Here is a 26,069-nt window from a genome sequence, read left to right as displayed (position 1 = left end):
TATCATATATAAATGTGTATGTAGTGGCAAAAAATTTGATGATTATTAAGTACTGATTATATACATATATACTTATGTGTGGGTATAATGTGTATCATATATAATTATGTATGTAATGGTAAAAAAAATCTGATGATTATTAATAGCACTTACTACTCAATGAAAACTCACTATATTTACCATAAATCTTTTTGCTTAAACACAATTAGCCCTGACAATAATTTGATTGGAAGTATTTTAGAATTTTTAGTAAGACTAAAAACTCCAAAAGTAGCACTCGGGAGGCTGAGGAAGGCAGATCACTGCGAGTTCGAGACCAGCCTGAGCTACAAAGTGAGCACACAGCCTGAACTGCATGGTGAGACCTTATCTCAAAGAGACAAAAAATAATAATAAAAATTTAAAAACCCAAAAGTAGCAAAAAAAGGGAATGATTACAAATCACACATTTTTACCATAACAATGTACCCTTCTTTTGAGCCTAAAGACCAAACTTTACTATTCATGCTATTGAAATTACTAAGAAAAAGAAAACTATAGAGTTCAAAAATAGGAATTCATGACTAGAAAAAAGAGTGATAATAGCAAATAAAGCAAGCTGGTTTGTCCCAAAGGATGTCTGATTGAAAACACAGGACTCTACCATGCTACTTAAGAAATATGTATAGAAAAAAAGAAATATGTACAGAAATAGAAAACATGCTTATTTAAAGAATCTCTGGGAAAACTTAGAATTGTGGGTCACATTCGTGTGACAAGATCAAGAATTGCTTCTATCACAAGAGTGGGATGTCTGCACCGAAGAGATTGAAGCTCAGATTACAGTGAAGGGTAATATTAATGGAACAAGTTAATGGAAAATTAATGCACAAAGGAATGGAACAAGGAGCAAAGCGAGAACTGAATCATATACACCTTGCAAAGGTACCTGATGAGAGAGTAAAAATAACATAAAAAAAAAAAAAGATGAGCAGATACCAAACAAAGTACTTCTCTCACTTTAGTGCCTGCTTCTATGACTTCAGTTATTAACGAGATAGGTCAGCCAAACTAAAGAGAAAAATTCTTTTAAAAGTTAGCTAAAAACCTAGTCACTAATGAAAATCTTATGTCTAAAACAACTCTACAGGCTGGAATGTGGTAAAGCATGCCCAGGGATCTGGGATCAATAACCAGAAATGGAAAAAAAAAAAAAAAAAGGTTAGAATTTTTAAGAATTCTGATGATTATTCCAAATGAATAAGAAAATACAAAATATGTATTTGAATTACATTACATTCTGTATTTCAATGATATATTTTTGTAGAAACAAATAATATTCTTGCTTTGAGAAAAACAAAGAAACTTTTGTATGGGGGAAAAATTACCAATGGGCACCAAAACATAAATTTAGTAGGGTTGTTTTTTATTTTTCAATGCCAGACATTTGAACTCATGGACCCACACGTGCTAGGCAAGCACTCTACCACTGGCTTATATCCCTACCCCTTGTTTTATTTTGTTTTGTTTTGGGCCTTTAGACTGAGCTACATCCTCAGTGGTTTTTTTTTTAGGCAGTCTTACTAAGTGATTGGACTCAAATTTTCAGTCCTCATTCCTGCCTTAGCATCCCAGAGTGGTTGGATTATACAAGTGTGTACCACCATGCATAGTTCTGAAGGTTTTTCTTTTCCTTTGCTTTACTTTGGTATATCCTGAGACCTTTTTCATTTTATTTTGAAACAGGATGAAACTAAATTGCACAGGATGGTCTCAAACTCGTCATACTCTGCCTCAGCCTCCTCAGTAGCTGGGATGACAAGGCATGTGCCACCATGCCTAGCCCTAGTTTTCTTAAATTAAGATAAAATTATAAGTAATTACAAAAACTATAACAAAAGAGTAATTCTGACTTAAATGTTTATAAGTATACAAATTTCTACAGGTGACCAGTCAGATAAAACAACCTTCTTCCTGGGCAGTGTAGCTGTATATAACAATGAAATTATCATTTAAACAAAAGCAACATGGAAAGAGCCTGCCAAGCCAGTTATGGTGGTACACACCTATAATCCCAGCTACTCCTGAGGCTGAGGATCATGAGTCCCAGGCCAGCCTGGATATCAAACCCATGGGGGCAGTGGGGGGATGAAAATAAATAAATAAATATAAATGTCTTATGCCAGGAACCAAGCTGAGAGCTCTGTGAGGGCACTATATGGTTTCTCTGTCTCATGCCCTTGAAGAGTGAAAGTTTTTCTAATGGTTTTATGAGCAAGAACAGTGCTAAATAATGCTATGGACACTCAATTCAGTTATTACTAAAACATTTACAAAATATTTCCCGCCATTACAAGAAAGTGTTCTTAGAAGACAAATCAGTTTTTAAATCATATGCATAATGCATTTTACCATCTTAATGATTAAGACATCCTCACCACTTCAAAAGTGGAAGAGGAGCAGATGGTGAATACTATTTTAATGAATGAGATCTCCTTGAGTGAATTTTTGTCTGTGACTGTTCAGTAGTAAGAGGAGTAACATTCAGTAGTATGAGGAGTAACTCCCTTAGTTAGTAAACAAAGAGAGTATTGCCAAATTATTTTGACAATTTTCTCTTTAAACTAGCTCTAAATATATAATAGGATATCTATCTTTGCTAATGAGTCTTTGTACTTTTTTATATTCAGATACTTCTTGTCCTAATTGAGCTTATCTTCTTCTCAATCTCCAAAACACATTTTAACCTGAAGAGCTTTTGTGATCTATTTAAATCTCCAGGCTAAAAAAGAAACATTTTTTCATGGAGGAAGTCTACCTAAAGATATGGCTGTACCACAAACACTGCAAAGAAAGCAAATGCTAGGAAAACACCAATCATGTGGGCTTTTTTGCAGAGTTGTTTACTCTGCCACATGCCATTTCTCCTTCACCCTTCTCAAGGCCCCACTGCATTCATTAACCCAATTTCCACATACTCAATTTTCAGGCCTCAGATCACACATTTCTTCAGGGTGACTTCCATCTGGGAAACCAACCCTCTCTTTTCAGTCCCACAACACAACACATATTTCTTCAGAAGCTTAAGTCCAATATAAAACTGTGTGATTGGGTAGTTAACATCTGCCACTCAGATTTGAGTCAGAGTCTATATCTTGGAAGCTCCAAGTTCTATTTGCCCTCCAAGTTCTACAGCCCCACAACACAATAAATGCATGAATAAATGCACAATAAATGCAGCCCCACAAGAAATAAATGCAGGCCCACAACAGGCACTCAGGTTGGCCTTGAACTCAGCTTCCTCCTGGCCCAGGCTCCCCAGCCTCCCCTGCTGTGGGTCTCATAGTGTTCACAGGGACACAACAACTCAGCAGAATTGCCACAGTCTCAATCCCTGCTTTCTCTGAGTTTATCTTCAAAAGAGGGCATAAAATAAGGAAATCAAAAACAAAACTAATAATAATAACTACAGAAACAAAAAATTAATGTGTAATTACAATTGTATCGTTCTTATTTCCTCCTAAACACTACAGTGAGTAAAAAATATTTACAGTAGCTTCAGAGACAAGTTCAAACTTCCTAAAACAGACTACACTGTACCTGTCTAAAAGTCCACTTGCCTGCAAATGTTTGGGGAAGAAGACTTCTAATCCCAAAACAGGTGAACAGTTCTAAATAGGTATTTTCTAGGCACTAGGGTTAATAGAAAAATTATTGGATAAACTTTCTGAAATAGTAGCTCATTAGACATGTCCATCAATAGATGAATGGATAAAAAAATTATGGCATTTATACAGAATAGAGTACGTGTCTGCTATAAAGAATAAATGTGAGTCATTTATAGAAAATAGATGCACCTTGAGACAATAATATTAAGTAAAGTAAGTCAGACACACAAGCTTAAATATTGCATGGTTTCTCTTTATGAGAAACCCAAAGTATAAAGAATTTTAAAAGCAAAGAAAATGACAGATAATTGGAAAAAGGAAGATAAACATTTTGCAGATAAGAAGGAAAACCTAAAGATAAAGGGAGGGGAGGAGAAATAAAAAGAATGAAGATGTGTTATGTATGTATACCAACTTCCCACAATGAATATAATTACTATATGTACTAATGCACTAATATGTACTAATAACAATTTTTTAAAACCTTTAAAAGTGCACCATTATTTGCAAAGTATACCACACCAAAAAACCTCAAAAATTCTTACAAAATATATTTTTTAAAAGGCATATGAATTATAAAATATAATTTTTGCTAAGGCTACTAATACTTTTCAAGTTAAAAACATTACTTTTTACAGTCTCACAATGAGGTTTTTAGTGACTTAGTAATATCATTACAAGTTTGCACAAATATTAACAGAAAAATAATCCGTATTTAAAAAGTTTTTCCAAAATTGTGTATCTAGAATTTAGATGGTTCACTAGTAAAACATCTGATACCTCTTGGAAATTTTAAGGAATAAAAATAATAGCCAGCATATACTAAGTACCTACTGTGGCCAACAATTCATGTTATGTGGTTTTATTAAACCCTCATGATAAACAGTAACTGAAGCATAGATGACATACATTGACCCAAGGCAATTGTGTAACTCTTCAGGACTAGTTTTCCTTGAGTTCCAAGTAGACTACAGGAGATTCTTTGAATGATTTATAATAATTTCAGTGGACATAAGGTTCCAATTAAGGGCTGAACCATCAAAATTAATGTGTCTAGTGTCTCAGAATGTGGCTGTATTGGAGATAGTCTTTAAAAGGGTAATTGCATTGAGAATTCCTTAAGGTTGGTTTTAATGCAATGTGATCGGTATCATTAAAAGATAAGGAAATTTAGAGACACGGTTACAGCAGAAGACCAAATGAAGATGGGAAAATGAAACCATGTACAAGCCAAGGAGAGAGATCTGTGAAGAAATCAATTCTGCCAACATACTGACCTCCAACTTCTGACTTGTAGAATTTGAGAAAATAAAATGTTGTTTAAGTCACTCAGACTATGGATCTGCTATGGCAGTTCTAGCAAAGTGGTACAGTCCCTAAGTCATGAGAGCCTATGACATTTCTCAGAGCTCAGAGACAATCAGAACAGCGGCCTGGTTCATCCATGCCGTTTTAAGACTGTCAATGACATCTGTTCAAAAAATTTATGTTTCCATCTCACTAGGCAAGAACAAAATTCATGCATTAATATGTAGGGAGTAGGAAGGAAACAGGAGTGAAAGAGGGTGTAGGTATACACATTTTATTCCCCTCATTCTTTACTCCCAAAAGAGAACATGCTCCCATGGGAAACCATCTCTATACCATTACAAAAACACACCTCTTTCTGGTCAATCTGATTCTGAAGCAAGAGTTTTAAGAGGGCATAGGGAAACAAGGAAATGTGACATCCTGGAGCACAGAGGCTGAAAAGAGAAATGGATGCTCAAGGGCGAGGAGCCAAGTGAGTAACACAGTGAGGACTGCAGAGGGAAAGCAGCAGCAACAGAGGGCCAGCCCCTAAAAAGATCTTCCTTTGCTTCCTGCCCACTCCCTTTCTTAGAGGCAATCATGTTATGTGACAGGGAAAAAATGTGGTTCAAGGATTATTATAGAATGAAAAGAGATTTTCACTGCCCTGCTTTCTGTTTTTATACTTTCTCCAGTTTACTCCACTCTCCATTCCTCCCTCTTCTAAAATATCTTATATCCCAGCCCACTGTTTGTCAACCTCCAGTTTGGGGACCAAAGAAAGGCAAGTGATACAAAGGTGTAACGATCACAAAATCTCCATACCCTCCTCTTGCACAGGCTTAGAATGTTTGCAAGGTAAGGATCCTGGCTCCTGCTGAGTGGCTTAAACTTCTAAATTCTAAAGTTGACACAAAGTATCAACCATAACAACTCTTTGCATAAGCTAATAAATCTGTATTACCCAAAGAACCTTGACAAAGTAGTGATTTATAATTTAATATAGAACTTCATTTGGGACTCACAAAATCCTACAGAAGTAACAAGGATGTTACTTCTCTCAATTTTTAAAGCTTAGGAAGATGACGCCTTTGCACTGAGGGACCTGTCTTCTTGGCACCCAGAAGAGGTGTGCAGGCTAACCAGGATGGAGAAGGATATCAGAAGAGGAGATCCATGGAGAGAAGCTACATGAAGACAAACCTCCCAGGTGAATGCTGCTGCACGAATGGCTCTCCACCAATGGAACAGCAAAGCAAAAGAGCACTCAGTTAACACAAGGATTCATGAAGTATTGTGAATTGTTGTTGCTTTAAGCCATTAGCTTCTGGGATGGTTTAACTACAGTGAAAGTGAAACAGGTACCTTTCTCCTGTATCTCAAAGCTACTAAACAGAGCCTGAATCCTGGTTTCCTGGCTGTTTTTGGTGATTTATTCACTGCTCAAATGTGAAATTAAAGAAAAATAATTCAGAAGTTTCATACATGTCATTTAAATAATAGAAAATGAATTTTAGCTCAGAACATTCAGCTGTGAAATTATCCTGTCAGCATGTAAATGAATTAAAAATATATGTATGTAAATGTGGACAGGTAGGAGAATGTTACTAAAATATCATGGTTACACAATGATTAAATGCTTTTTTCCTCTGCATTGAAAGAATTTTTTAAAAATCTACCAAAGGCAGAATATACAACAATGCCTACAGCATTTTATTTCTAAGACAGAGAATGAACCAATGACAAGGGACAAATCATTATACACACACACACACACACACACACACATATGAAAATAAGGAACTCCAGTTTTATACATCAATATAGGTAAATCTCAAACATATAAACAATAAAGAGAAGTAAAAGAATATGAGCAGCTTAATGTCACTTACATAAAATTTCCAAAGTACGAACCTTTGCAACATATTGCAACATGTAATAAAAGCAGTAATGAAAATATCAGGGATATGAACAAAATTCTAAATAGTAGGTTCTCTTCTAGAAAGTAAATAGGACAGCTAGAAAAAGGCACAGAGATAGCCGGGTGTGGTGGCTCATGCCTGTAATCCCAGCACTCACGAGGCTGAGGCAGGAGGATCATTACAAGTTCGAGACCAGCCTGGGCTACAAAATGAGCTCAAGGCCAGCCTGAACACAGAGAGACCCTTTCTCAAAAAAACAAAACCAAAAAAAAAAAAAAATCAAGAAAAAGGCACAGAGGGCTCTGAAGACTGGTCATAAAAATAAAGTTGTAGAGAGAACCAGTCAGCATCTCCCAAGATCCAGCCATGTTGGAACTTAGAGTACTGAGCAAGAAATCAACCCGCCCCCCTTCCTGGTAAGTGGCTGTTGTGGGCAAGCCAGGAAGAGAACCAGTCAGTGTTTCCTGTGAGCCTACTGGTGCACATGGGCTGAGAATCAAACATCCCATCCCATACCCCTTAGCAACTAGAGGCCAGAGATCTGAGCATCTCTTAGGAGGATGACCATATGCAATATAGCAAATAAAGGGGATTTCTTTCTGTCTTCTCTTTGAAAGCCAATATTGTTTTCACTGTTATTGTTTTTGCTCAATTCAATATTCTATTTTGACAGGTTTTATAATGCTCTGTTTTTGGTTTGCTTTTGCTATACCTGATTGAATGAGCAACTACTAGAAGATAATGATATACACTATGGTACCTAATATTGTTATCCCAGTATCCTGCTGTGAAGTTCTATACCAGTTTCACTGCATTGTCATTATTGGCTTTGTTCTGTCTTGTTCTGTTGTATTTTACTACCTTAAAAATAAAAAAATTTTAAAAACCCAGTTGAATTTATAAAATATTTCATAACAGAACATCTTTGTTTTGTTTGTTTGATTGAGACAGGTTTTGCTATGTAATTCAGGCTGGCCTTGAACTCACTATATAGTCCAGGCTGGCCTGGAACTCAAAATGCTTCTGTCTCAGTCTACCAAATGATGGGATTACAGGGGTGCACCAGAAAACTCATAAACCCCTTTAAAAAAAAAAAAAAAAACCAAAGGGAAGATGGCGAAGCAGTAAGCAGCAGAGAAAACAGCCTCTCTGAGAGTCACTGTCCAGATTCTGGAATACAGCATCATGAGGAAGACAAGAAGCAAGGAAGTGGGTCCCCTGAACTCCAGAAGAATCTGAAGTGTGAACTAAAGCCCACAGAGAGAGTAAAAAGAAAAACTTCAACGAAGATGAAGGCTACAGTAGCTGGTGGGGTGCCTTTGCCCAGAGTCAGACTAACTGCACGAGAGGAGCTGTTGGAACCTGGGGATGCATGGTCACAGTGGCGGCGGCAGGTGGCAACCTTGGAGGGCTCTGCAGAGAGACACAGCAGCGGCAGACAAGGAGGATGGCACTGGCTGGTAATGAGTGCAGAGGAGGGAGAGAGCAATTGGTTGGGAGCCACTTTGGAGCCAGGCTGGATAAACCCAGAACCAGAACTGCTGCTGGCTTCCTCCAGCAGCTCCTAGCTAAGTGCACATTCATAGAAACTGCTTGGACTGCAGCTAGCCCAATGGGTCTGGCCTTACGGCAGCCTGCTAAAGTCATCTACTACTTTACCATAAAGCAACAGCTAGCTTGTAGGAATACTGTGGCACCATTCAGGACTCTGTCTCCACAGGCTGTCTACTAGTAAACCTAGAGAAAATCCTGGAAGTGGACTCCCAGTTTTTGTTTTGCTTTTGTTTGTTTTCTCTCTTTTTTTGTTTGCTTTGTTTTATTCAGTTTTTTATTTCTCTTTCTCTTTCAATATTAAAGAGTGTAAAAGTGGTTCGTATCCTCTCTGTGGATGTGGTCCTGTTTTATTCTACTTTTTTATCTCTTGCATCTCACTTTTCTTTCAGTCTCTGCACCAGTTTTTCCCAAGTTGACAGAACCCATCTTCAATTCTTTTTTTTTTTTGGGTGGGGGGTACTGGGGATCGAACTCACAACTGCACACTTGCAAGACAGGCATTTATGCCACTGAGCTAAATTCCCAGCCCTTTTTTTCAATTCTTTTTTGACAGAACCCATCTTTTCCTCCAACTTTACTTTATTCTCTTTCTTTTTCCACTTCTGTATCATCCATCTCCTTAACCTAGTTTAAATTTTAACCCCGAGAGCAAAATTGACACATTATGGATTTACATACTGCATATAATTATCTGGCTTGTTTTACATTTTGTTATATAATAACATATTTAGTTCATATGGTAAAAAATTGCAAATTAAGGGTTAGCTCAGTTTGTTGTGTTATGGGCTGTGTTTGATAATGGTACCCCTACAGCCAAGATTGACATAATTGTTCTAAACAGCTGTTAGCCCTGATAATCCATGACTGAGATTAGCTAAAGGTCACAAAAAAACACTCTGGCACAGAGCCACAGAACCAGGGACTTGGCCCAATGAGCAACAATTTCTCATTTCCATCAAACTGAAAAGGTAAAATCTTCCAACACCTGAATGATATGTCAGAGAAGTAATCATCACCTAAGGGTCCTAAATACCACCCATAAAGCAATCAACCATAGATAACTTATAAGCATCACCCCAGGAAATAAACTAAAAAAGAAAAGAAATGAAGTAAAACACAACCTCAGACATCCAGTTCACCAAAGGCAACCTAGGGAGCACTAAGGTGGGACAATCCAAAAGTATCTGCACCAGATCCTCCAAAATGGTAACAACAAAGCAATTAAATGAGGCTCCGGAAAAAATGAAATCAGAAATAATCTCTCAACTACAGAGATTACCAAAATACACATCATGCTTAGGAATGTTATAGCAGACACAGACAAAAAAACAGACCAACTTAAGCAAATTATGGAAGTGCAGCATAGGAAAGAAATGGAATCCACAAAAGCAGGTTCAAGCAAATATCCAAAAGAATAAAAATTCCACTGAAAGTATTTGAAGCAGATTAGGTCAATGTGAGGGCAGGATCTCATACATGAAAAATAGGCTTGCAGTTAGCGACCAGGAAAACAAACATTTCTCAAAACTAGCAAGGGACCATAAGAAATCAATCCAGCACCTACTACTAGATGATACAAAGAGTAATAATTTAAGATTAATTGGAGTCAATGAACAAGCAAGAGAAACCACAAATGACATTAAAAATGGTCACAGACATCGTGACAGAAAACTTTCCTGGTAGAGAAAAAGAATTTGATATAAAAATAAGTGGGGAATATAGAACTCCAGTTAGCAATGATCAAAAAAAAAATCTACAGCCAGGCATATCATAGTCAAGGTTTCAGAAATTCAACACAAGAATATAATCTTAAAAGCTTTTAAGGAAAAGAAACAAATTAACTGCAAAGGAAAGCCCATCAGAATCACAGCTGACTTCTCAGTACAAACTCTCATTCAAGTCAAGGAAAGCTTGAAGTACTGTAAGTTCTAAAGGAAAACAACTTTCAGTCCACATTGATGTATTCTGCAAAATATCTTTCAAAATTGATGAAGAGATAAGATACATCCATGACAAAAAACATCTGAGGAAATTTATGACCACCAAACCAGCATTCAAAATGTTCTGAAGGATATTCTAGAAAGAGATAATAAGGACTACAACTCCATGAACCGTAACAGAAGGAATTTAAAAGGAGACGCAATTAGAGGGAAGGAAAAATAAATAAATAAAAAGGGGGAGCCAACAACAGGAAAATAACATGACAAGGGTAAGTCAATACCTATCAGTTTTAACCATCAGTGTTAACGGTCTTAATACATTGGTCAAAAGACACAGACTGGCAGGATAGAGCAAGAAGTAAGATCTAACAATATGCTGCATACAAGAAACACATTTAATTAAAAAAGAAATTCATAGATGAAATCAAAGGATGGAAAACAATACTTCATATGACAGGAACCCAGAAAAAAGCAGGGGTAGCTATACTATTTGCAGACAAAGTAAATTTCAAGCCAAAATTGATTAAGAGAGACAAAGAAGGCCACTATATCCTCATAAAGGGAAAAATTCAAGAGGGAGAGATAACAGTCATAAATATATATGCAACAAATACCAGTGCACTCGCTACATGAAACAATTACTAGTGGACATGAAAAATCATATAAGCCCTAATACAATTGTATTGGGAGACCTCAATACTCCATTGTCACAAAAAGACAGATCAACTAGACAAAAAAAAGAGAAAGAAATATTAGAATTAAATCAAATTTTTGAGCAAATGAACTTAGTAGATGTCTATAGTGTTCAATCCCACATCTGACTATACATTCTCCTCAGCTGCACACAGGACACATTCCAAAATACACCATATATTGACTCATAGAGCATGCTTAAGTAAATGTAAAGGAATTGAAATTATCCCATGCATACTATCAAGAGAATTAGAGGCCAAGTCGACGCAAAAATCCTCAGTAAGATATTGGCAAACAGACTGAGCAAGTCATCAAAAAGATTATACACCATGATCAAGTGGGATTCATCCCAGGGATGCAGGATGGTCCAACATAGGTAAATCCATAAATGTAATATACCATATTAACTGAGCCAATGACAAAAATCTTATGATCATCTCAATAAATGCAGAAAAAGCTTTGGACAAAGTCCAGCACCCACTCATGATGAAAACCCTACAGAAAATTGGAATAGGTGGTCTTTATCTCAATCTAATAAAGGCCATCTATAACAAACGAACAGCCAACATCAAGACAAGATGTCCACTGTCTCCACTCTTATTCAACATAGTCCTGGAAACTTTAGCAAAAGCAATTAGACAAGAGAAAGAAATAAAAGGAATAAAGATAGGAAAGGAAGAAGTTAAATTATCATTATTTGCAGGTGACATGATGCTCTACTTAGAAGATCACCAAAGACTCCACCAAAAGATTTCTAGATTTAATAAGCAAGTTCAGTAACGTAGCTGGTTACAAAGTCAGCACTCAAAAATCAATAGCCTTCTTGTACATGAATAACAAACTCATTGAGAGAGAAATCAGGAAAATGATACCTTTTAAAATAGCATCTAAAAAAATGAAATACCTAAGAATCAATCTAAAAAAGATATAAAAGACCTCTACATTGAAAATTACCATATTCTGAAAAAAGAGATTGAAGAGGACATTAGAAAATAGAGAGATACCCCATGCTCTTGGGTAGGAAGAACCAATAAAGTGAAAATGGCCATACTTGCAAAACTATAATACAGATTCAACACAGTCTCAATCAAAATTCTAATAGCACACAAAAAAAATTCTAATAGCACATCTCACAGAATTAGAGGAAACAATCTGAAAATTCATCTGAAACCACAAGAGAGCTAGAATAGCAAAGGCAATCTTGGGGAACAAAGACAATACAGGAAACATCACAATCCCTGAGTTAAAATTATACTACAAAGCTACTGTGATAAAAACAGCATGATATTGGCAAAAAAAAAAAAAAAAAAGACTTGAAGATCAATGGAAGAGACTAGAAGACTCAGAAACAACTCTAGACACACTAAGCCACTTTATCTTTAACAAAGGTGCCAAACACATTCACTGGGAAAAAGATAGCCTCTTTTAATAAATGGTGTAGGAAAAACTGGCTCTGCACATGCCGAAGAATAAAACTGGACCCGTATCTTTCCCCATGTACTAAGCTAAATTCAGAATGATCAAAGGTCTTAATGTTAAACAAAAACATTAAATCTTCTGGAAGATAGAGTAGATAAAACTCTTGAAGACATTGGTATAGGCAAAGACTTTATGAACAAAACCCCAATTGCACAGAAACTATCACAAAAAATCAACAACTGGGATCTCTACTGAAAAGCTTTTGCACAGCAAGAGAAACCACCAACAGAGTGAAGAGGCAATCCACAATGTGGCAGAAAACGTTTGCCAGTTGTTCTCAGATAAAGGATTACTATTGAGAACATATAAAGAACTCAAAAAAAATCAGTCTTCCCAGATTTAAAGGCCCAATTCTAAAATGGGCATCTGAGATGAATACATACTTCTCATATGAAGAAATACACACAACAAATAGATATGTGAAAAAATGTTCAATATCACTGATTATCCAAAAGATGCAAATTAAAGCAACACTGATTTCACTTCACCTGGGGAAAATGGCTAGTATCAAGAAATCAACCATTAACAAATGCTGGAGGGGCCGTGGGGAAAAAGGAACCCTTTTCCACTGATGGTGGGAATACAGACTGTTGCAACCACTGTGGAAATCAATGTAGAGATTCCTCAAAAAACTAGAATTGGAGGTCCCATTTGACCCAGCTATTCATCTTCTGGGTATCTTCCCAAAAGAATTAAAAGCATCATACCAAAGTGATATATGTTCACTCATGTTTGTAGCAGCACAGTTTATAACAGTCCAATCTTGGAAACAATGCCCATCGACAGAGGAATAAATAAAAAAGATGTGGTGTTTTTATACAACAAAGTACTACTCAGCCACATAAAGAAGGATAAACTCGAGACTTTTATAGGTAAATGGATACACCATAAGAACATATTCATTAGGGAAATAAATAAGACACATATAAACATCGTATTGTGTCATTTGTGTGACAAAATGAAACAAAAAATGTGTATATGTATGTACATGTACATAAAAAATAGTTAAGATAATTTTTCTACTGATTTCTCTGATTTTACTGAAGAGAAAGATTTGTACTGGTATTGTTTGGACAATTGAGGCAGATGTCTTATACTCTGGGTGAATATCTGGGAATGACAATGCGCAATGTACGTAGCATTGTTACCCCTGATTGATGTACTTTAAATTTTTTTGTACTTTTTTCTTCTTTTCTTTCTTTTTATTTGAATAAAATGATTTGCAAAAGAAAAAAAAAAGAATCCACAAAGGAAAATTACATTGTCTCTACTAATATGTGCTAAATTACAAAAATTAGCCTACTCCAAAATACTCACTGGTTTTATTTTAAAAGAATAAAAATTTCCAGGCATGGTAGTATAAGCCTTTAATTCTAGCATTCTGGATAGTTAAGCCAGAAGGATCACAAATTTAAATTAAGTCTGTGTAATTTAGCAACTTAGTAAGACCTTGTCTCAAAATTTAAAAGGGCTAATGAATGTAGCTCAGTGTGAAGGCCCTGGGTTAAACTCCATTATTCCCAAAGAAAACTGATACCAAGGAAAAAGGTTTTTAAACATAGAGCTTAAAATATTCCATTTAGCCCTTTGCAGTTAGCTTTGTGGGATGCAACTGTATAATACTGTTTTGTTTTGCTTTTATTCAGTTTGTTTGTTTGTCTGTTTGTTTTTGAGACAGTCTCACTATGTAGTTCAGGCTGACCTTGAACTCTCTATGTAGCTCACACTGGCCTCAAACTTGCAGCAATCCTCCTGCCTCAGCCTCTCAAGTGCTGGGATTACTGGTATATGCCATCATGCCTGCTTACTGGTTATTATACCAGAAAATACCTCCCACCCCAGCCAGTATACTTCGGTCTCTTAGTTGCCCAAGTAATAGTGTTTGCTCCAGTTCTGGTTGCTTCTGACCTTTTAGAAACAGCTGGTTTCCATAATGCATAGCTGGTCATGGTGATGCACATTGTATAAACTAATCCCCAGTTGACAAGTCATTCTGCCTCTGTACTTCCTGCTTGCTTATTCAATATAAGCCCTTAACCATCAGATCTGATGCCTGAATATCAGGGCCGGATATTCTGGGAGTGATTCTGATCAGTGCCTGTCTACGTAAACCTGCCTCCAAATCCTAGGTGTCGTTTCGGTGTTGTTTTACCAATTAAAAAAAGCCTCTTTCCAAACCTAGGTCACAGGTATCTGTCCTTACACTGGAAGGCTTGACAAATGACCTACTAGACTTTCCATCAATCTCCTGCTCTGAACAGGAATCCTGAAAGGCTTATACAGCATATTAAAAGACTAACATTGTTTCCTGACCAGACTGACTGTATCAGGAATGGGCAGCTGATCCTAGCTAGGCAATCACAGGCTGCCACTTGCCTGCCTTCGGTAGTGTTCCTATTCCCTCTCCTGAAGTGAATGTACTACAGTAGTTGTACCTTCTCTTTGCAGCATCTGCTATAATTGTCAATAATCATATTTTTAAGTGACTACTCATTCATATCTGTCTTTTCTCCTAAACTATAAGCTCCCTGAGGGTAAAACGAATCAGCTTTTGCTCATTACTGTGTTATGTCAACTAGCAAAATTTTTGATACATGAGGTTCTGTTTGATTTATTTTGTTTTTAGCAAAGGATAATGGTTTCTCTGAAGGTTTTTTTGTTTTGGACAAAGTCTCACTAAGTTGCCAGGGTGGCTCTAAACTTTCCATCCTTTTGCTTTAGTCACCTAAGCAGCTGGGATTACAGGTATGTGCTACCATGCCTGGTTGAAGTTTTATCCATATTTCATTAAACCTACATAGAATTACACCCATTTGAACAGACCAAACACTGAGACAAAAGAATCTCCATGCATCTTCAAAAACGTCAATGTCAGAGAATGCCATATTAAGTTTGGCAAGTCTTAAGTAGTTTGTAGAAACATACCTGAATGAAGTTGAATTTTCCCAATAACACCTTCTACCAACCCCAAACAAATAGGATTCCAGGCAAGAAGTAGATCAGTAGCTAAAATAAAATAAGAAACAGTCATGAAAATATATTCACCAGAAAACATTAAAAGTTATCTTTACCAATATATTAAAAAAAAAAGATCAACCCTCCCAAATGGCAGATATAAACAGCCAGCAGTGCATGCTTTACCATAAAGCAATTTGTGACAAAGTATTAAGTTGGAGTCCTAAATAAGTTTCTGATACTAAGACAGTTACTGAGAGGGAACTGACTTGAGAAACTCAATCCACATGGGAAGCAGCATTTTGGCGCCCCCTACAGTGGAAGAAATAGGCTGCTACACTACATGAGGGCAAACCAGAGAAACTGCTCAGAAGTCCTACAGCACAGAGCCAAACTGCCGTACAGCTGTCTGTCTAGTTATACTGGATCACATTCTGCAAAATACCCTTTCCCAAAGATGCTTATACTAAGTAAAGAAATCCAGGAAGCCACTGCTCTTATTTACAACTTCCAGGGAAAAAAACAATAGGAACTGTTACCTTTTTTTTAGTGCTCTTATGTGTGGGGCATTTCAGTCAGTGTTTCTTATCTGAACCACAGAACAGACCACAATGATGTGGGTGATTGTTTTCTCCCATATGAGAAACAATACTGCATATAACTGGTACAGTTCTAAACACACAGGAGAGAAGCAAACCTGTTACTCACAAACAGATGCCTAAAGACAAGAAGAGACTAAGTTTCCAAGGGGAAACTTGATAGAGGTGATAGCTGAACAACTGAAAAAGTTTAAGGAGAAGGAAAACAATATATTTCTTGGCAGAAAATTAAAATATTTTAACTATTACCATTTACATTTTTTTAGTGAAACTTATAGTCAATCTCTAACTCACAGGATAATTACACACTTAATAGTTTAGCTTTTAAATTCATTTGAATATGATTATCATATTATATAGTACCATTTCTAATCTTGACAACTTTGTGAGTTAGATATTAGGAGTCCCATTTAACAGAATAAGGAAATGGATGCTTTGAAAACAGCATGGTCAAGCCACACAGAGGATGAGATTGAATCCCAGTACTCAGGAGTCTGAGACAGGAAGATTAAAAAAAAAAAGCAGGTGACTCAGAAAGATGAGGCAGGCAGATCGCCACAAGTTAAGGATAGTCTGGCAATCTAGACCACACAGTGCACTCAAGGCCACCTGAACTACACAGTGAGCTCTTGCCTCAAAAAAATAGCAAAGTAGACCTAACTTAGGGCTGTCCTCCAAATCATCTTGCCTATCTATAGTTCCTCTCTCAGAAACTATATATGAAACTAATCAGTCAAACAAGAAGTTTTACATAGCATGCTTTATTATAAAAGTAGCACCTAAAATTGGGAGGAAAAATTATTTCCTACCCCACCACCCAGAAATAACATTATTTGGCTACATATGAGATCATATGTTTGCGTACCAAACTGCATAAACACAGCATCACATTTTCTCATTTCTTTAATATATTATTTAGCTCAGTGGCATAAGCGCCTGCCTTGCAAGTAGGCAGTCATGAGTTTGATCCCCGGTACCGATAAAAAGGAAAAAGACAAAAAAAAAATTATATATATATAATGTATGTTATTCAAGCCAGGCATGGTGGCTCACACCTGTAATCCCAGCACTCGGGAGGTTGAGGTGGGAGGATCGTTGCGAGTTCAAGACCAGCCTGGGCTACAAAGTGCTCAAAGCCAGCCTCAACTGCATAGCAAGACCCCACCTCAAAAAAAGACAAAAAATTTTAAAAATTTTTAAAAATTACTCAAAATTATAACTTTATGATTGCCTAATTTTTCACTTAGTGAAATACTTCCTCCCTTTTGTGCATTTAAGTGATTCCAAGTTTTCCTCTACTATAAAAAAAAACACTGTGATAAATAATCAATGTTATATAAATATTTCATTTTCCTCCCTAATTAAAAGCTTTAGGACTGATTCCTAGGAAAGAAATTAAGTTAAAACATTAAAAAATGTAAAACTCTCAAGTATTACCAAATTGCTTTCTACAAAGGTCCAAGTAAACTTTTTGCCATGTAAATGCTTGCTTTAAAGTACTTTTGCCAGTATTTTTTAATTTTGTTAATCTGATAGCATCTACTGCCTAAAGGATATTCACTTTTTTCTACTGCTGGTGAGATTAAGCATTTACTTATATAAAACCAGCTGCTTATTATTTCTTCTATTTCTATGATTTTCTTGTTTATTAATAATTTTTCCTTATTGATGTATGAGTTATTTGTATATTAAGGACTTCAAATCTTTAACATCTTTTTTATCTTATTTTATTTTATTTTTGTCTTTTTTGAGACGGGGTCTCACTACGCAGTTCAGGCTGGCCTCGAGCTCACTTTGTAGCCCAGGCTGGTCTTGAACTCGAAATGATCCTCCCACCTCAGCCTACCGAGTGCTGGGATTACAGACATGAGTCACCATGCCCAGCTTTTTATTTCAATTTTTATACAAATCTACCATTTTCATTGTGCTTAGATTTAAAAAGATATCCCTTCCCCAGTATCAATTAAATATTTACTGCCTCTCTCTCTGCCTCTCTATCAGTGCTGATGATAATACAGGGCCTCACATATGCTCGAGCACTGAGCTACAGCCACAGCTCTCACCACTTTTATCTTTGTTAATTTTTAAGTATTTAACTCTAACTTCATTAGCAAGCCAAACTACATGATCAGGTAGACCAAGTCTAAAAACTTCAGATATACTCTCGCTAAGGAAAAAATTTCACCCATTCTAATTTCCAACAAACAAGCCATGGTAGTAAGAGTGTCCCTCTTGAGTACCAAACACGCTCTAGATACAGAAAAGTGGAAGTAAAAGAGAGTAATCAGTGAATTAGAACTTCAGGCATAATAAGGAAAACAAAAATAAAATTATACAGAGAAAATCATAAAATTTGTTGTGGAATTTGTCCTATTGTTAGGGAAACACATAATCAAACATTTCCCAGGAACCAAATACAGTATGAGGCTAAAATGATATAAAAATAAAGGAGCAAACAATCTAGATAACAGAAGACCAGTGGATACAGGGTACAACTGAATTTAGTTTGAATGGAAAAATAAAATAAGGCCAATTTGTAGAGACTTGAATAAAACAATGGGCCTATACTTCCTAGAGCTGATGGCAGGCAGATAATGACAAGCAAACAAGACTACAGCCAGAAATTATATTTAGATTGATATAATGAATACGTATCCAGCAAGTTAGTGTTTTCATGTGTGTGCACACGCGTGTATGTTACTGAGACTGAATCCATGGCCTCTGCACTGAGCTATAGCCCCAGCCCTTTTCTTATTTTTTACTTAGAGACAGTATCTCATTAAGTTGCTGAGTTGGCCAGACTACATTGGAACTCTTGGTCCTTCTGCCTCAGTCTTCCAGAGTGCTGGAATTACAGGTATGCTCCAACTCATCTACATCTAAATGGTGTTTTCAGTTGCTTAAGGTGTATTATAGGATGATTTTTATATCATGGCTTAGATATTAGAAACACAAAATTCATGAAATGAAGCTTGAAATAAGGTACAGACTGGAAAGAGGGAAACCGGCTAGGTTACTGCAAAATTCTGGTTTAAAATTGAAAGAACAGGTCAGGACGAATGAGTTTGGGAAGTTGGTTGGCAGTAGGTAAGAAATGCACAGAACATGAAACACCTCAAAAGAAGTTGCTGACAAGCCAGGAAGAAAGTAAATCAAAGATGAGACTGAAATATCTATTCTCTCCTGAGTGGGAAAGGATGAGGACGTGAATAAAAACAATAACAAGGAGTGAGACAGAAAGGGCAAAGTATATCACTGCTTTAAAAAGACAGCTAAAAATCTCCTAATTAATTGCCCTCTTGTATCTCTGACATTTTGAGCCATATGAATTCATCACTCATTCAAGAAAATAAGATTTTAGCATAAAAATTAAAGAACTAAAAAAAAAAAAGAAAACCATAAAATTATTCCTGTGCTTTAACGACTAAAATAAGTCCTTGGTAATATCTGAGGTCCAGAATGAAGGCTGATGAAACACGAAACTCAATTTGAGGCAGGACAGAGAAAATAAGGATAGATAAAAAAGGACAAGGAAAATTGTGATTGCAAAGTTGTACTTTTAAGAAGACTGCAACTTCAAGATGTATCTGTGCTGTATATCTTTATCCCACAGGCTTGTTATTTTACTTTTCTTTCCAGATCCGTCATATTCAACTCCCTCAAATATTGTAAGTCCATAAATTAACCTACTTGATAAGGTAAAGGGCAGAAGCCTGATCTTAAGATAAACAGCAAAGAGTTCAAAGAATGTTTTCAGAAAAAGTATTTTTGATCATTCATCTTAAAGAATACATCCAAGAACACAAATACAGCATCAACCCCAGACCACAGTCTTTAGGGCCTGGTTCACAAATTTAATTTGTTCCACCATTCAGGGGAAGATGGCCACATTTGTATTCACGCAGGAAAGATGGTTGCAATCATGCTTATCACCTGATGCAGAGTTCACAAACAAAAGCAAAATTTTGTCAAGTCCTTCTGTTTGAAACCAAATTAGTATGCGAATCCAGACTTTGTAGAGTTACATCCCCAACTATAAGTGCATGTGTGCATGCTTGCATGCATGCATCCGTGTGTGTGTGTGTGTGTGTGTGTGTGTGTGTGTGTGTGTGCTTGCTTTTAGGCAAGTGTCTCCCTAGGTTGCTAAATTAATTGCCCAGTCTGAGCTCTAACTTGTGGTTCGCCTGCCTAAGGCTTCCAGAGTGCTAGGATTATAGATGTATACCACCATACATGGCAAGTGTGTCCTTCATTATTCTGCATGATAAAATTTTATATATATATATATATATATATATATATATTTTTTTTTTTTTTTTTTTTTTTTTTTTTTTGAGACAGGGTCTTACTGTGTAGCTCAGGCTGGACTCAAACTCACAAACATCCTCCAGCTTCAGCCTCCCACGTGCTGGGATTATAGGAGTGTGCCACAGTGCCTGGCAAGATGCTCTGATTGATGCATCCTGGAAACACTTTTTCCATGACGAGAATCAAAAACTTTCTCAATGGACTAGGTTGAGGTCCCCACCTCCTCTTTTGGGGAATTCCTCAGGTTCTATCTGGTGACAAGTTTTGATGGAATGGCAAAGAAACATCTAGCTATAAAAATAAGAAAAGACAAAAAAAAAAAGAAAAGACTGTGAAGGAGGAAAAGAAAGCAGATGATGACAAAATCAAAGTACAGGTGTAAAATTTAACCTTATAAAGAAAGATGTTATTTTTTCTTCCAAGTCTGGAAGAAAACATGAAAAGCTAAATATAGAACTGGAGAAGAAAAGCAGATGAACAGATCAGATGGCCTTGACTCAGTAAAAACAGGAGTCAAAGTCATCTTTGTTTTAGCAAGGAGAAGAACAAAAGAGTAACAGGACCCTCGAGGCTTGGTACATGGTAATATATTTAACTCAGCATTTTTAAGAAACTGAGTGTTAATTTATTAATGGGTTATGAAATCAATTTTGTGTAATTAGATAAACATCGACAGAAACAAAACTGAATAGAAAAATTGCACAATGTAAGAAAAAATATTTTCGTTACAATTTTGCTTTCTGGCACCAGTTTATAAAATTAACAAGTATTTCTGGTTTTGGTACTGGGAATCAAACTTAGGACCTTGCATTTGCCAGGCAGCGCTTATGCCACTGAGCTACAAGTACTTCTTACTACAGACCTCAAACAATTGAAAACACTAACAAGTTTTGGGTGAGGGTTCACTGCATGAAGCCTGCAAATTATTTTGTTCAGCTCCTCTATGTACTTGCTGACTTTTCTGATTATTTAACCTATTAGTTTTTAGATAGTGTTATTTTTTTTAAAACCTCATACTTCAAGTGTTATATTCCTTAATGATCTTGCAAAACTAGTTGTCAAGTATATGGAGATTCAGGATCAATTTATTTCTTCCTGGTAAAATGCTTTGCACATTTTGGTAACTGTTTTATTTAAAACAGTATTTGCCCTAAAGTCTCCTGCTTAATATTAACATGTTAAAAAAAAAAAAGTAAATTAGCCATAAATAGGTATGAATATAAACATTGCTAATCCAATTGTACAATCTCTCCTACTTCCCACAGCCATGGGACAAATCCAAAGGCTTGAAAGACCCTGCACAGGCTACTCTATCCACCCTCCTGCACCTTTACACCACTAGCATACTGGTTTTCCTGAACTATGTACCGGCTAATTCAAATGGGTCTGGAATATTGCTTCCTTCCCATTTCTGCCTGCCAGTCTCAGAACAAAGTCTGATATCTTTCTGAACACCTGCCCTACTCCACCCACCCAGTAGAGTTGACCACAAACTCTTTTTTTTTTTTTTTGTCTTTTTTTTTTTTTCATTTTTATCGGTACCAGGGATCGAACTCACGACTGCCTGCTTGCAAGGCAGGCACTTATGCCGCTGAGCTAAATCCCCAGCCCCTTGACCACAAACTCTTACACGGCTCTCCTGAACCCTACACAAATTTCCATCTCAGCACCTTAGATTTGGTTTAGCGTACCTAATTATTTACTCAAGTGTCTCTCTGACTGAACAAGAACTCATCAAGAACAAGAAGCCGGCCAGGGATTTAGCTCAGTGGCATAAGTGCCTGCCTGGCAAGTGTGAGGTCATGAGTTTGATCCCCAGTACCAAAATAAAAAGAAGAACAAGAAGCAAAGAGTGGTGATGCACCCATGTAAACATAGCTGTTAGCTTTCCTGCCATGGGGACTCAGTATCCAACAACCACAGCTTAAAGGAGAACAAGTTTAATTTGGCTCACAGTTTCAAGGAATTCAATCCATAAGTGTCTGGCTCCAAGGGAAAAACATGTGTCCCAGCAATCAAAAACTAATACCAAAAATTGGTATAGAAGAAATGGTGGTCAATGCTTTGGTTTGAAGGGTTTAGGAAGGTTAGGAGATATGAATTTACAGAAGTTCAAGCGTGCTGTAAGCAAAGCCTGATAGGTAATTCTAGTCAGAACTCAGAAGACCAGACTATTGATAGGAATGTGGACAAGTAAAGGCCAGGTTCAAGAGGTTTCCTTTGCAAACCAAGACCACTGAGAAACAGATTTATGAGGCCATGAATGTTATACTCTGGCAAAAAAAAAAAAAAAAAAAAAAAATCTGCATTTTGTCCAGGTCCTGAGACTCTGCAAAAGGCTAAGTTTAATATATTCCCACCAACTTGACCAACTGGTGGTACATGCAGGACTGTCACATCATGTTGCTCGATAGTGACAAGCTACCTGGAAGAAAGACACAGAACTACAGACCCATTGGGAATGCATCAAGGGCAGTAGACTAAATGATCTGACAGGTGAAATTGCAAGGCAGCCCAACACTCAGGCATTGACATGGGTACTACTGGCTACTTTCAGCCTAGATTTACAGTTAGAATCGAAGACAAAAAGCAGAACAGGAATCTTGGGGGGGGGGGTCCAAATCATTTTATTTAGGGATTTGGAGTGGGGAGAAACAGCTCAAAACACACTGTAGAGAAGGAGAAGGGATGTCCTTGACATGGCTGGATCTTTCTGTTGCCAAAAAAAAAAAAAAAAGAGCAGAAATTTTTGGAAAACCAAATTTTGGTCCAAAGTTGGAAGCTAAAGGACACTGCTAAAGAGGTTAGCACCATTAAAAAGAAAGCAAGTATTTTTGTAAAGGATGACCAAAAACCTGCTACGTGGACTACAATCAGCAAAGCCCATATGGATGAGACTGTCCAATCCCGTTGGAAGTCAGAGTTCACCATCATGTGCCTTAATTAAATGTCAGACACAAAGTTACAGGACTTAATGTTTGTCCTGCTGAGTTTTAGTCTTTCTTTAGCTCAATTCTTCTCTTTCTTTCTCTTTTTTTTTTTTTTTTGGTTCAATTATTTTATATCCCTATATTCTTACTTTTTAGAATGGGAATATTTATCTTGTGCCATTATACCTTGGGATTCTGCATTTATTTCTGATTTTTCCAAAGGTTCATAGCTAAAACTTTACCTTTAGTCTGAGAAGAAAATTTAATCTGGAATTTTTAGCAAGACTGGGTCTGTTGAGACTTTGTAGAAGAACTATTTATTATGCTTCTATTATACATAGGATAGCTGTGTCATGCTAAGCAGAAATATTAACTTATTATTATGTTTATATGGAGGTTAAGTATAATACAAAGAGATATGTTCAAATGTCAAACTGACAGGATGGATTAGGGCAATTAGTTCTGATATGTCAAGTTGACTGGATTAAGACATACAGAAGATTGGTGAGGTGTATTTTGGGGTATGTCTGGGTAGGTCATGAAGGCATGAGCTTCAGTATTATATACAGTCCCTAAGCCCTTTCTTTTCTGGCACTGTTATCCTGCTGTGCTCCTGGCCATCATGAACCAAACATCTTCCTCCACCACACCCTTCTCCATGTATGTCCATCTTGAAGCCAGCTGAACAAGAATTGAATCCCTGAAGCAAATTAAACTTCTCTTGCTTTAAGCTGTGGATATTGGGCATTGTGTCTTAGTATCAGGAAAGCTGACTACACTAGTACACTAAGAGGCTGAGGCAGAAGGATCAAAAGTTCAAGCCCAACCTGGTCAACTTAGCAAGGCCCTGTCTTAAAACTAAAACATTTATAAGGTTGAAGATGTAAAGGCCCTGGGTTCAATCCCAAGTATCAGGTGAAAAAAAAAGCTCATGAAGACCTGTTCTATGTTCATTTTATATTCCAGTACACAGTAGGGTCTAAGATAGATGGGTGAACATAAGATACAGTAAGAAGGAACTGAAGTCAGATCACTGCATGCAACCAAGTTGGAAAGTTCACTATTTATTGGCAAAGCTACAGTCGTCTGTTCTATTTCAAATAAAAACATAAAGCCAGGCTTGGTGACACACACCTGAAGCAGGAGGATCACCATGAGGGAGGCTAGCCTGGGCTACACAGTAAGTTCAAGGCCAGCCTGAACTACATATTAAGACCTTGTCTCAAAAAAAAAAAAAAAAAAAATCAAGGTATCTAGGCTGGCAAAGGTAAGGTGAATGCCTAATAATACCCAGCTTGTTAACACAAGAATGAATATATATAGATAGACAGGTAGATAAAGAGAGAGAGAAAAGGTCTCACTATATAGATCAGCCTAGCTTCAAACTCATGGAGATCCTCCTGCCTCAGCCTCCCAAGTGTTAGGACTACAGGCATGCACCACCATCCTGGCTCCTAACATATCTCCAGCACCATAAATTTGTCTATCAAGTATTCTCTGGTAGTATAATACTCTCAAATTTATATACAGCTTTCAGTTCAACATCATTATTCCAGCTACATCCAAAATGTCTTTTCTTTCTCACCAAGTCTTATCTGGTTCTATCTCCTCAATATTTTTTTTCTTCCTTTTTCTTATTCTTTATTTTATTTTTATTTTTTTGGTACTAGGAACCAAATTTTCTTTTTTGAAAGCTAAGGGTCTTGAGTCAGTGGAAGCCAGGCTGGACCCAGGAGGAGTAACAAGAAGCCAATTTGACTTCCTGTGAGCCAACCAGTGTGCACACTGGGAGACAAGAACGCTACCTGCCCCCCAAAGCAATAGGCTGATTCAGAGGACAGGCTGAGTTGATAGCAACTGAGGTACAAAAACTACTTAATGCTTGTATTTTTTGATTGACTTTGCTGTCCTAAGACTGGTAGTCTGAGTACCTATTAAGAGGATAACAATATGCAGTACAGTAAATATTGTTATCTATCTTGTTTCTGAAATCAAATATTGTTCTCACTGTTCTGTTTTGTTCTGATTTATCTGATTGTTTTGATTTATTCAATGTTCTGTTTTGATTGGTATTATTCTGTTCTGTTTTGATTTTATTATATCTGATGGTATGGATAGCAATTTTGAAAATAACAAGAGGCATTGTGGTAACCATTGTTGAGTTCCTATTATCCTGTTTTGAAATCCTGTATCACTTTCACTTTTCTGTTATGATTGGTTTTATTCTGTTTGGTTTGGTTTTATTCTCTTTAAAATAAAAGTTAAAAAAAAAAAAAAACTAAGGGCCTTCACACTGAGCTACATCCTAACCCTTAAATTTTCATTTTAAGACAAGGTCTCACTAAATCACTAAATTACCCAGGCTGGGCCCAAATTTGAGATCTGTGTGCCACAATCTCCCAGAATGCTGGGATTACATATGTGTGCCATTATACCTGACTTATCTACACAATGTCTGATCAATATTCAATGTCTGATCAATATTACAATTTTTTCCACTTCTAATGCCATTAAACTTGTCCAGGGCCAAGACTGTCACCCTATGGCTCACTTAAAAAGGTGTTATCAGGGCTGGGGATTTAGCTCAGCGGCATAAGCACCTGCCTTGCAAGCAGGCAGTCGTGAGTTCGATCCCTGGTACCGATAAAAAAAAAAAAGACAAAAAAAAAAAAAGCTGTTGTCAGCCTTCAGTAGGCTGCTTTACACAAAATAGGCACTCAAATATTTACTGAACACAAGAGGGCCTCTAAAC

The 26,069-nt window shown here is 36.7% G+C and overlaps 1 protein-coding gene across 2 annotated transcripts in view; it reads right to left on the bottom strand.

The window, feature by feature from the left end:
• The window catches only part of Inpp5f (inositol polyphosphate-5-phosphatase F), a 101,268-nt gene that overhangs the window by 60,065 nt on the left and 15,134 nt on the right, over nucleotides 1-26,069 (bottom strand). For both annotated transcript variants that reach the window (XM_063244842.1, XM_063244843.1), the window contains exon 2: nucleotides 15,451-15,531. In XM_063244842.1, coding sequence (XP_063100912.1) covers nucleotides 15,451-15,531 — 81 coding nt within the window. The remainder of the gene's footprint in view (nucleotides 1-15,450; nucleotides 15,532-26,069) is intronic.

The sequence above is a fragment of the Cavia porcellus genome, unplaced genomic scaffold (assembly GCF_034190915.1).
Source record: "Cavia porcellus strain 051 isolate PalLab524CR breed Dunkin Hartley unplaced genomic scaffold, mCavPor4.1 scaffold_2, whole genome shotgun sequence".
Taxonomy (NCBI): Eukaryota; Metazoa; Chordata; class Mammalia; order Rodentia; family Caviidae; genus Cavia; species Cavia porcellus.
The sequence above is the reverse complement of the archived record's forward strand: the minus strand, read 5'-3'. Positions and strand labels throughout refer to the sequence as shown.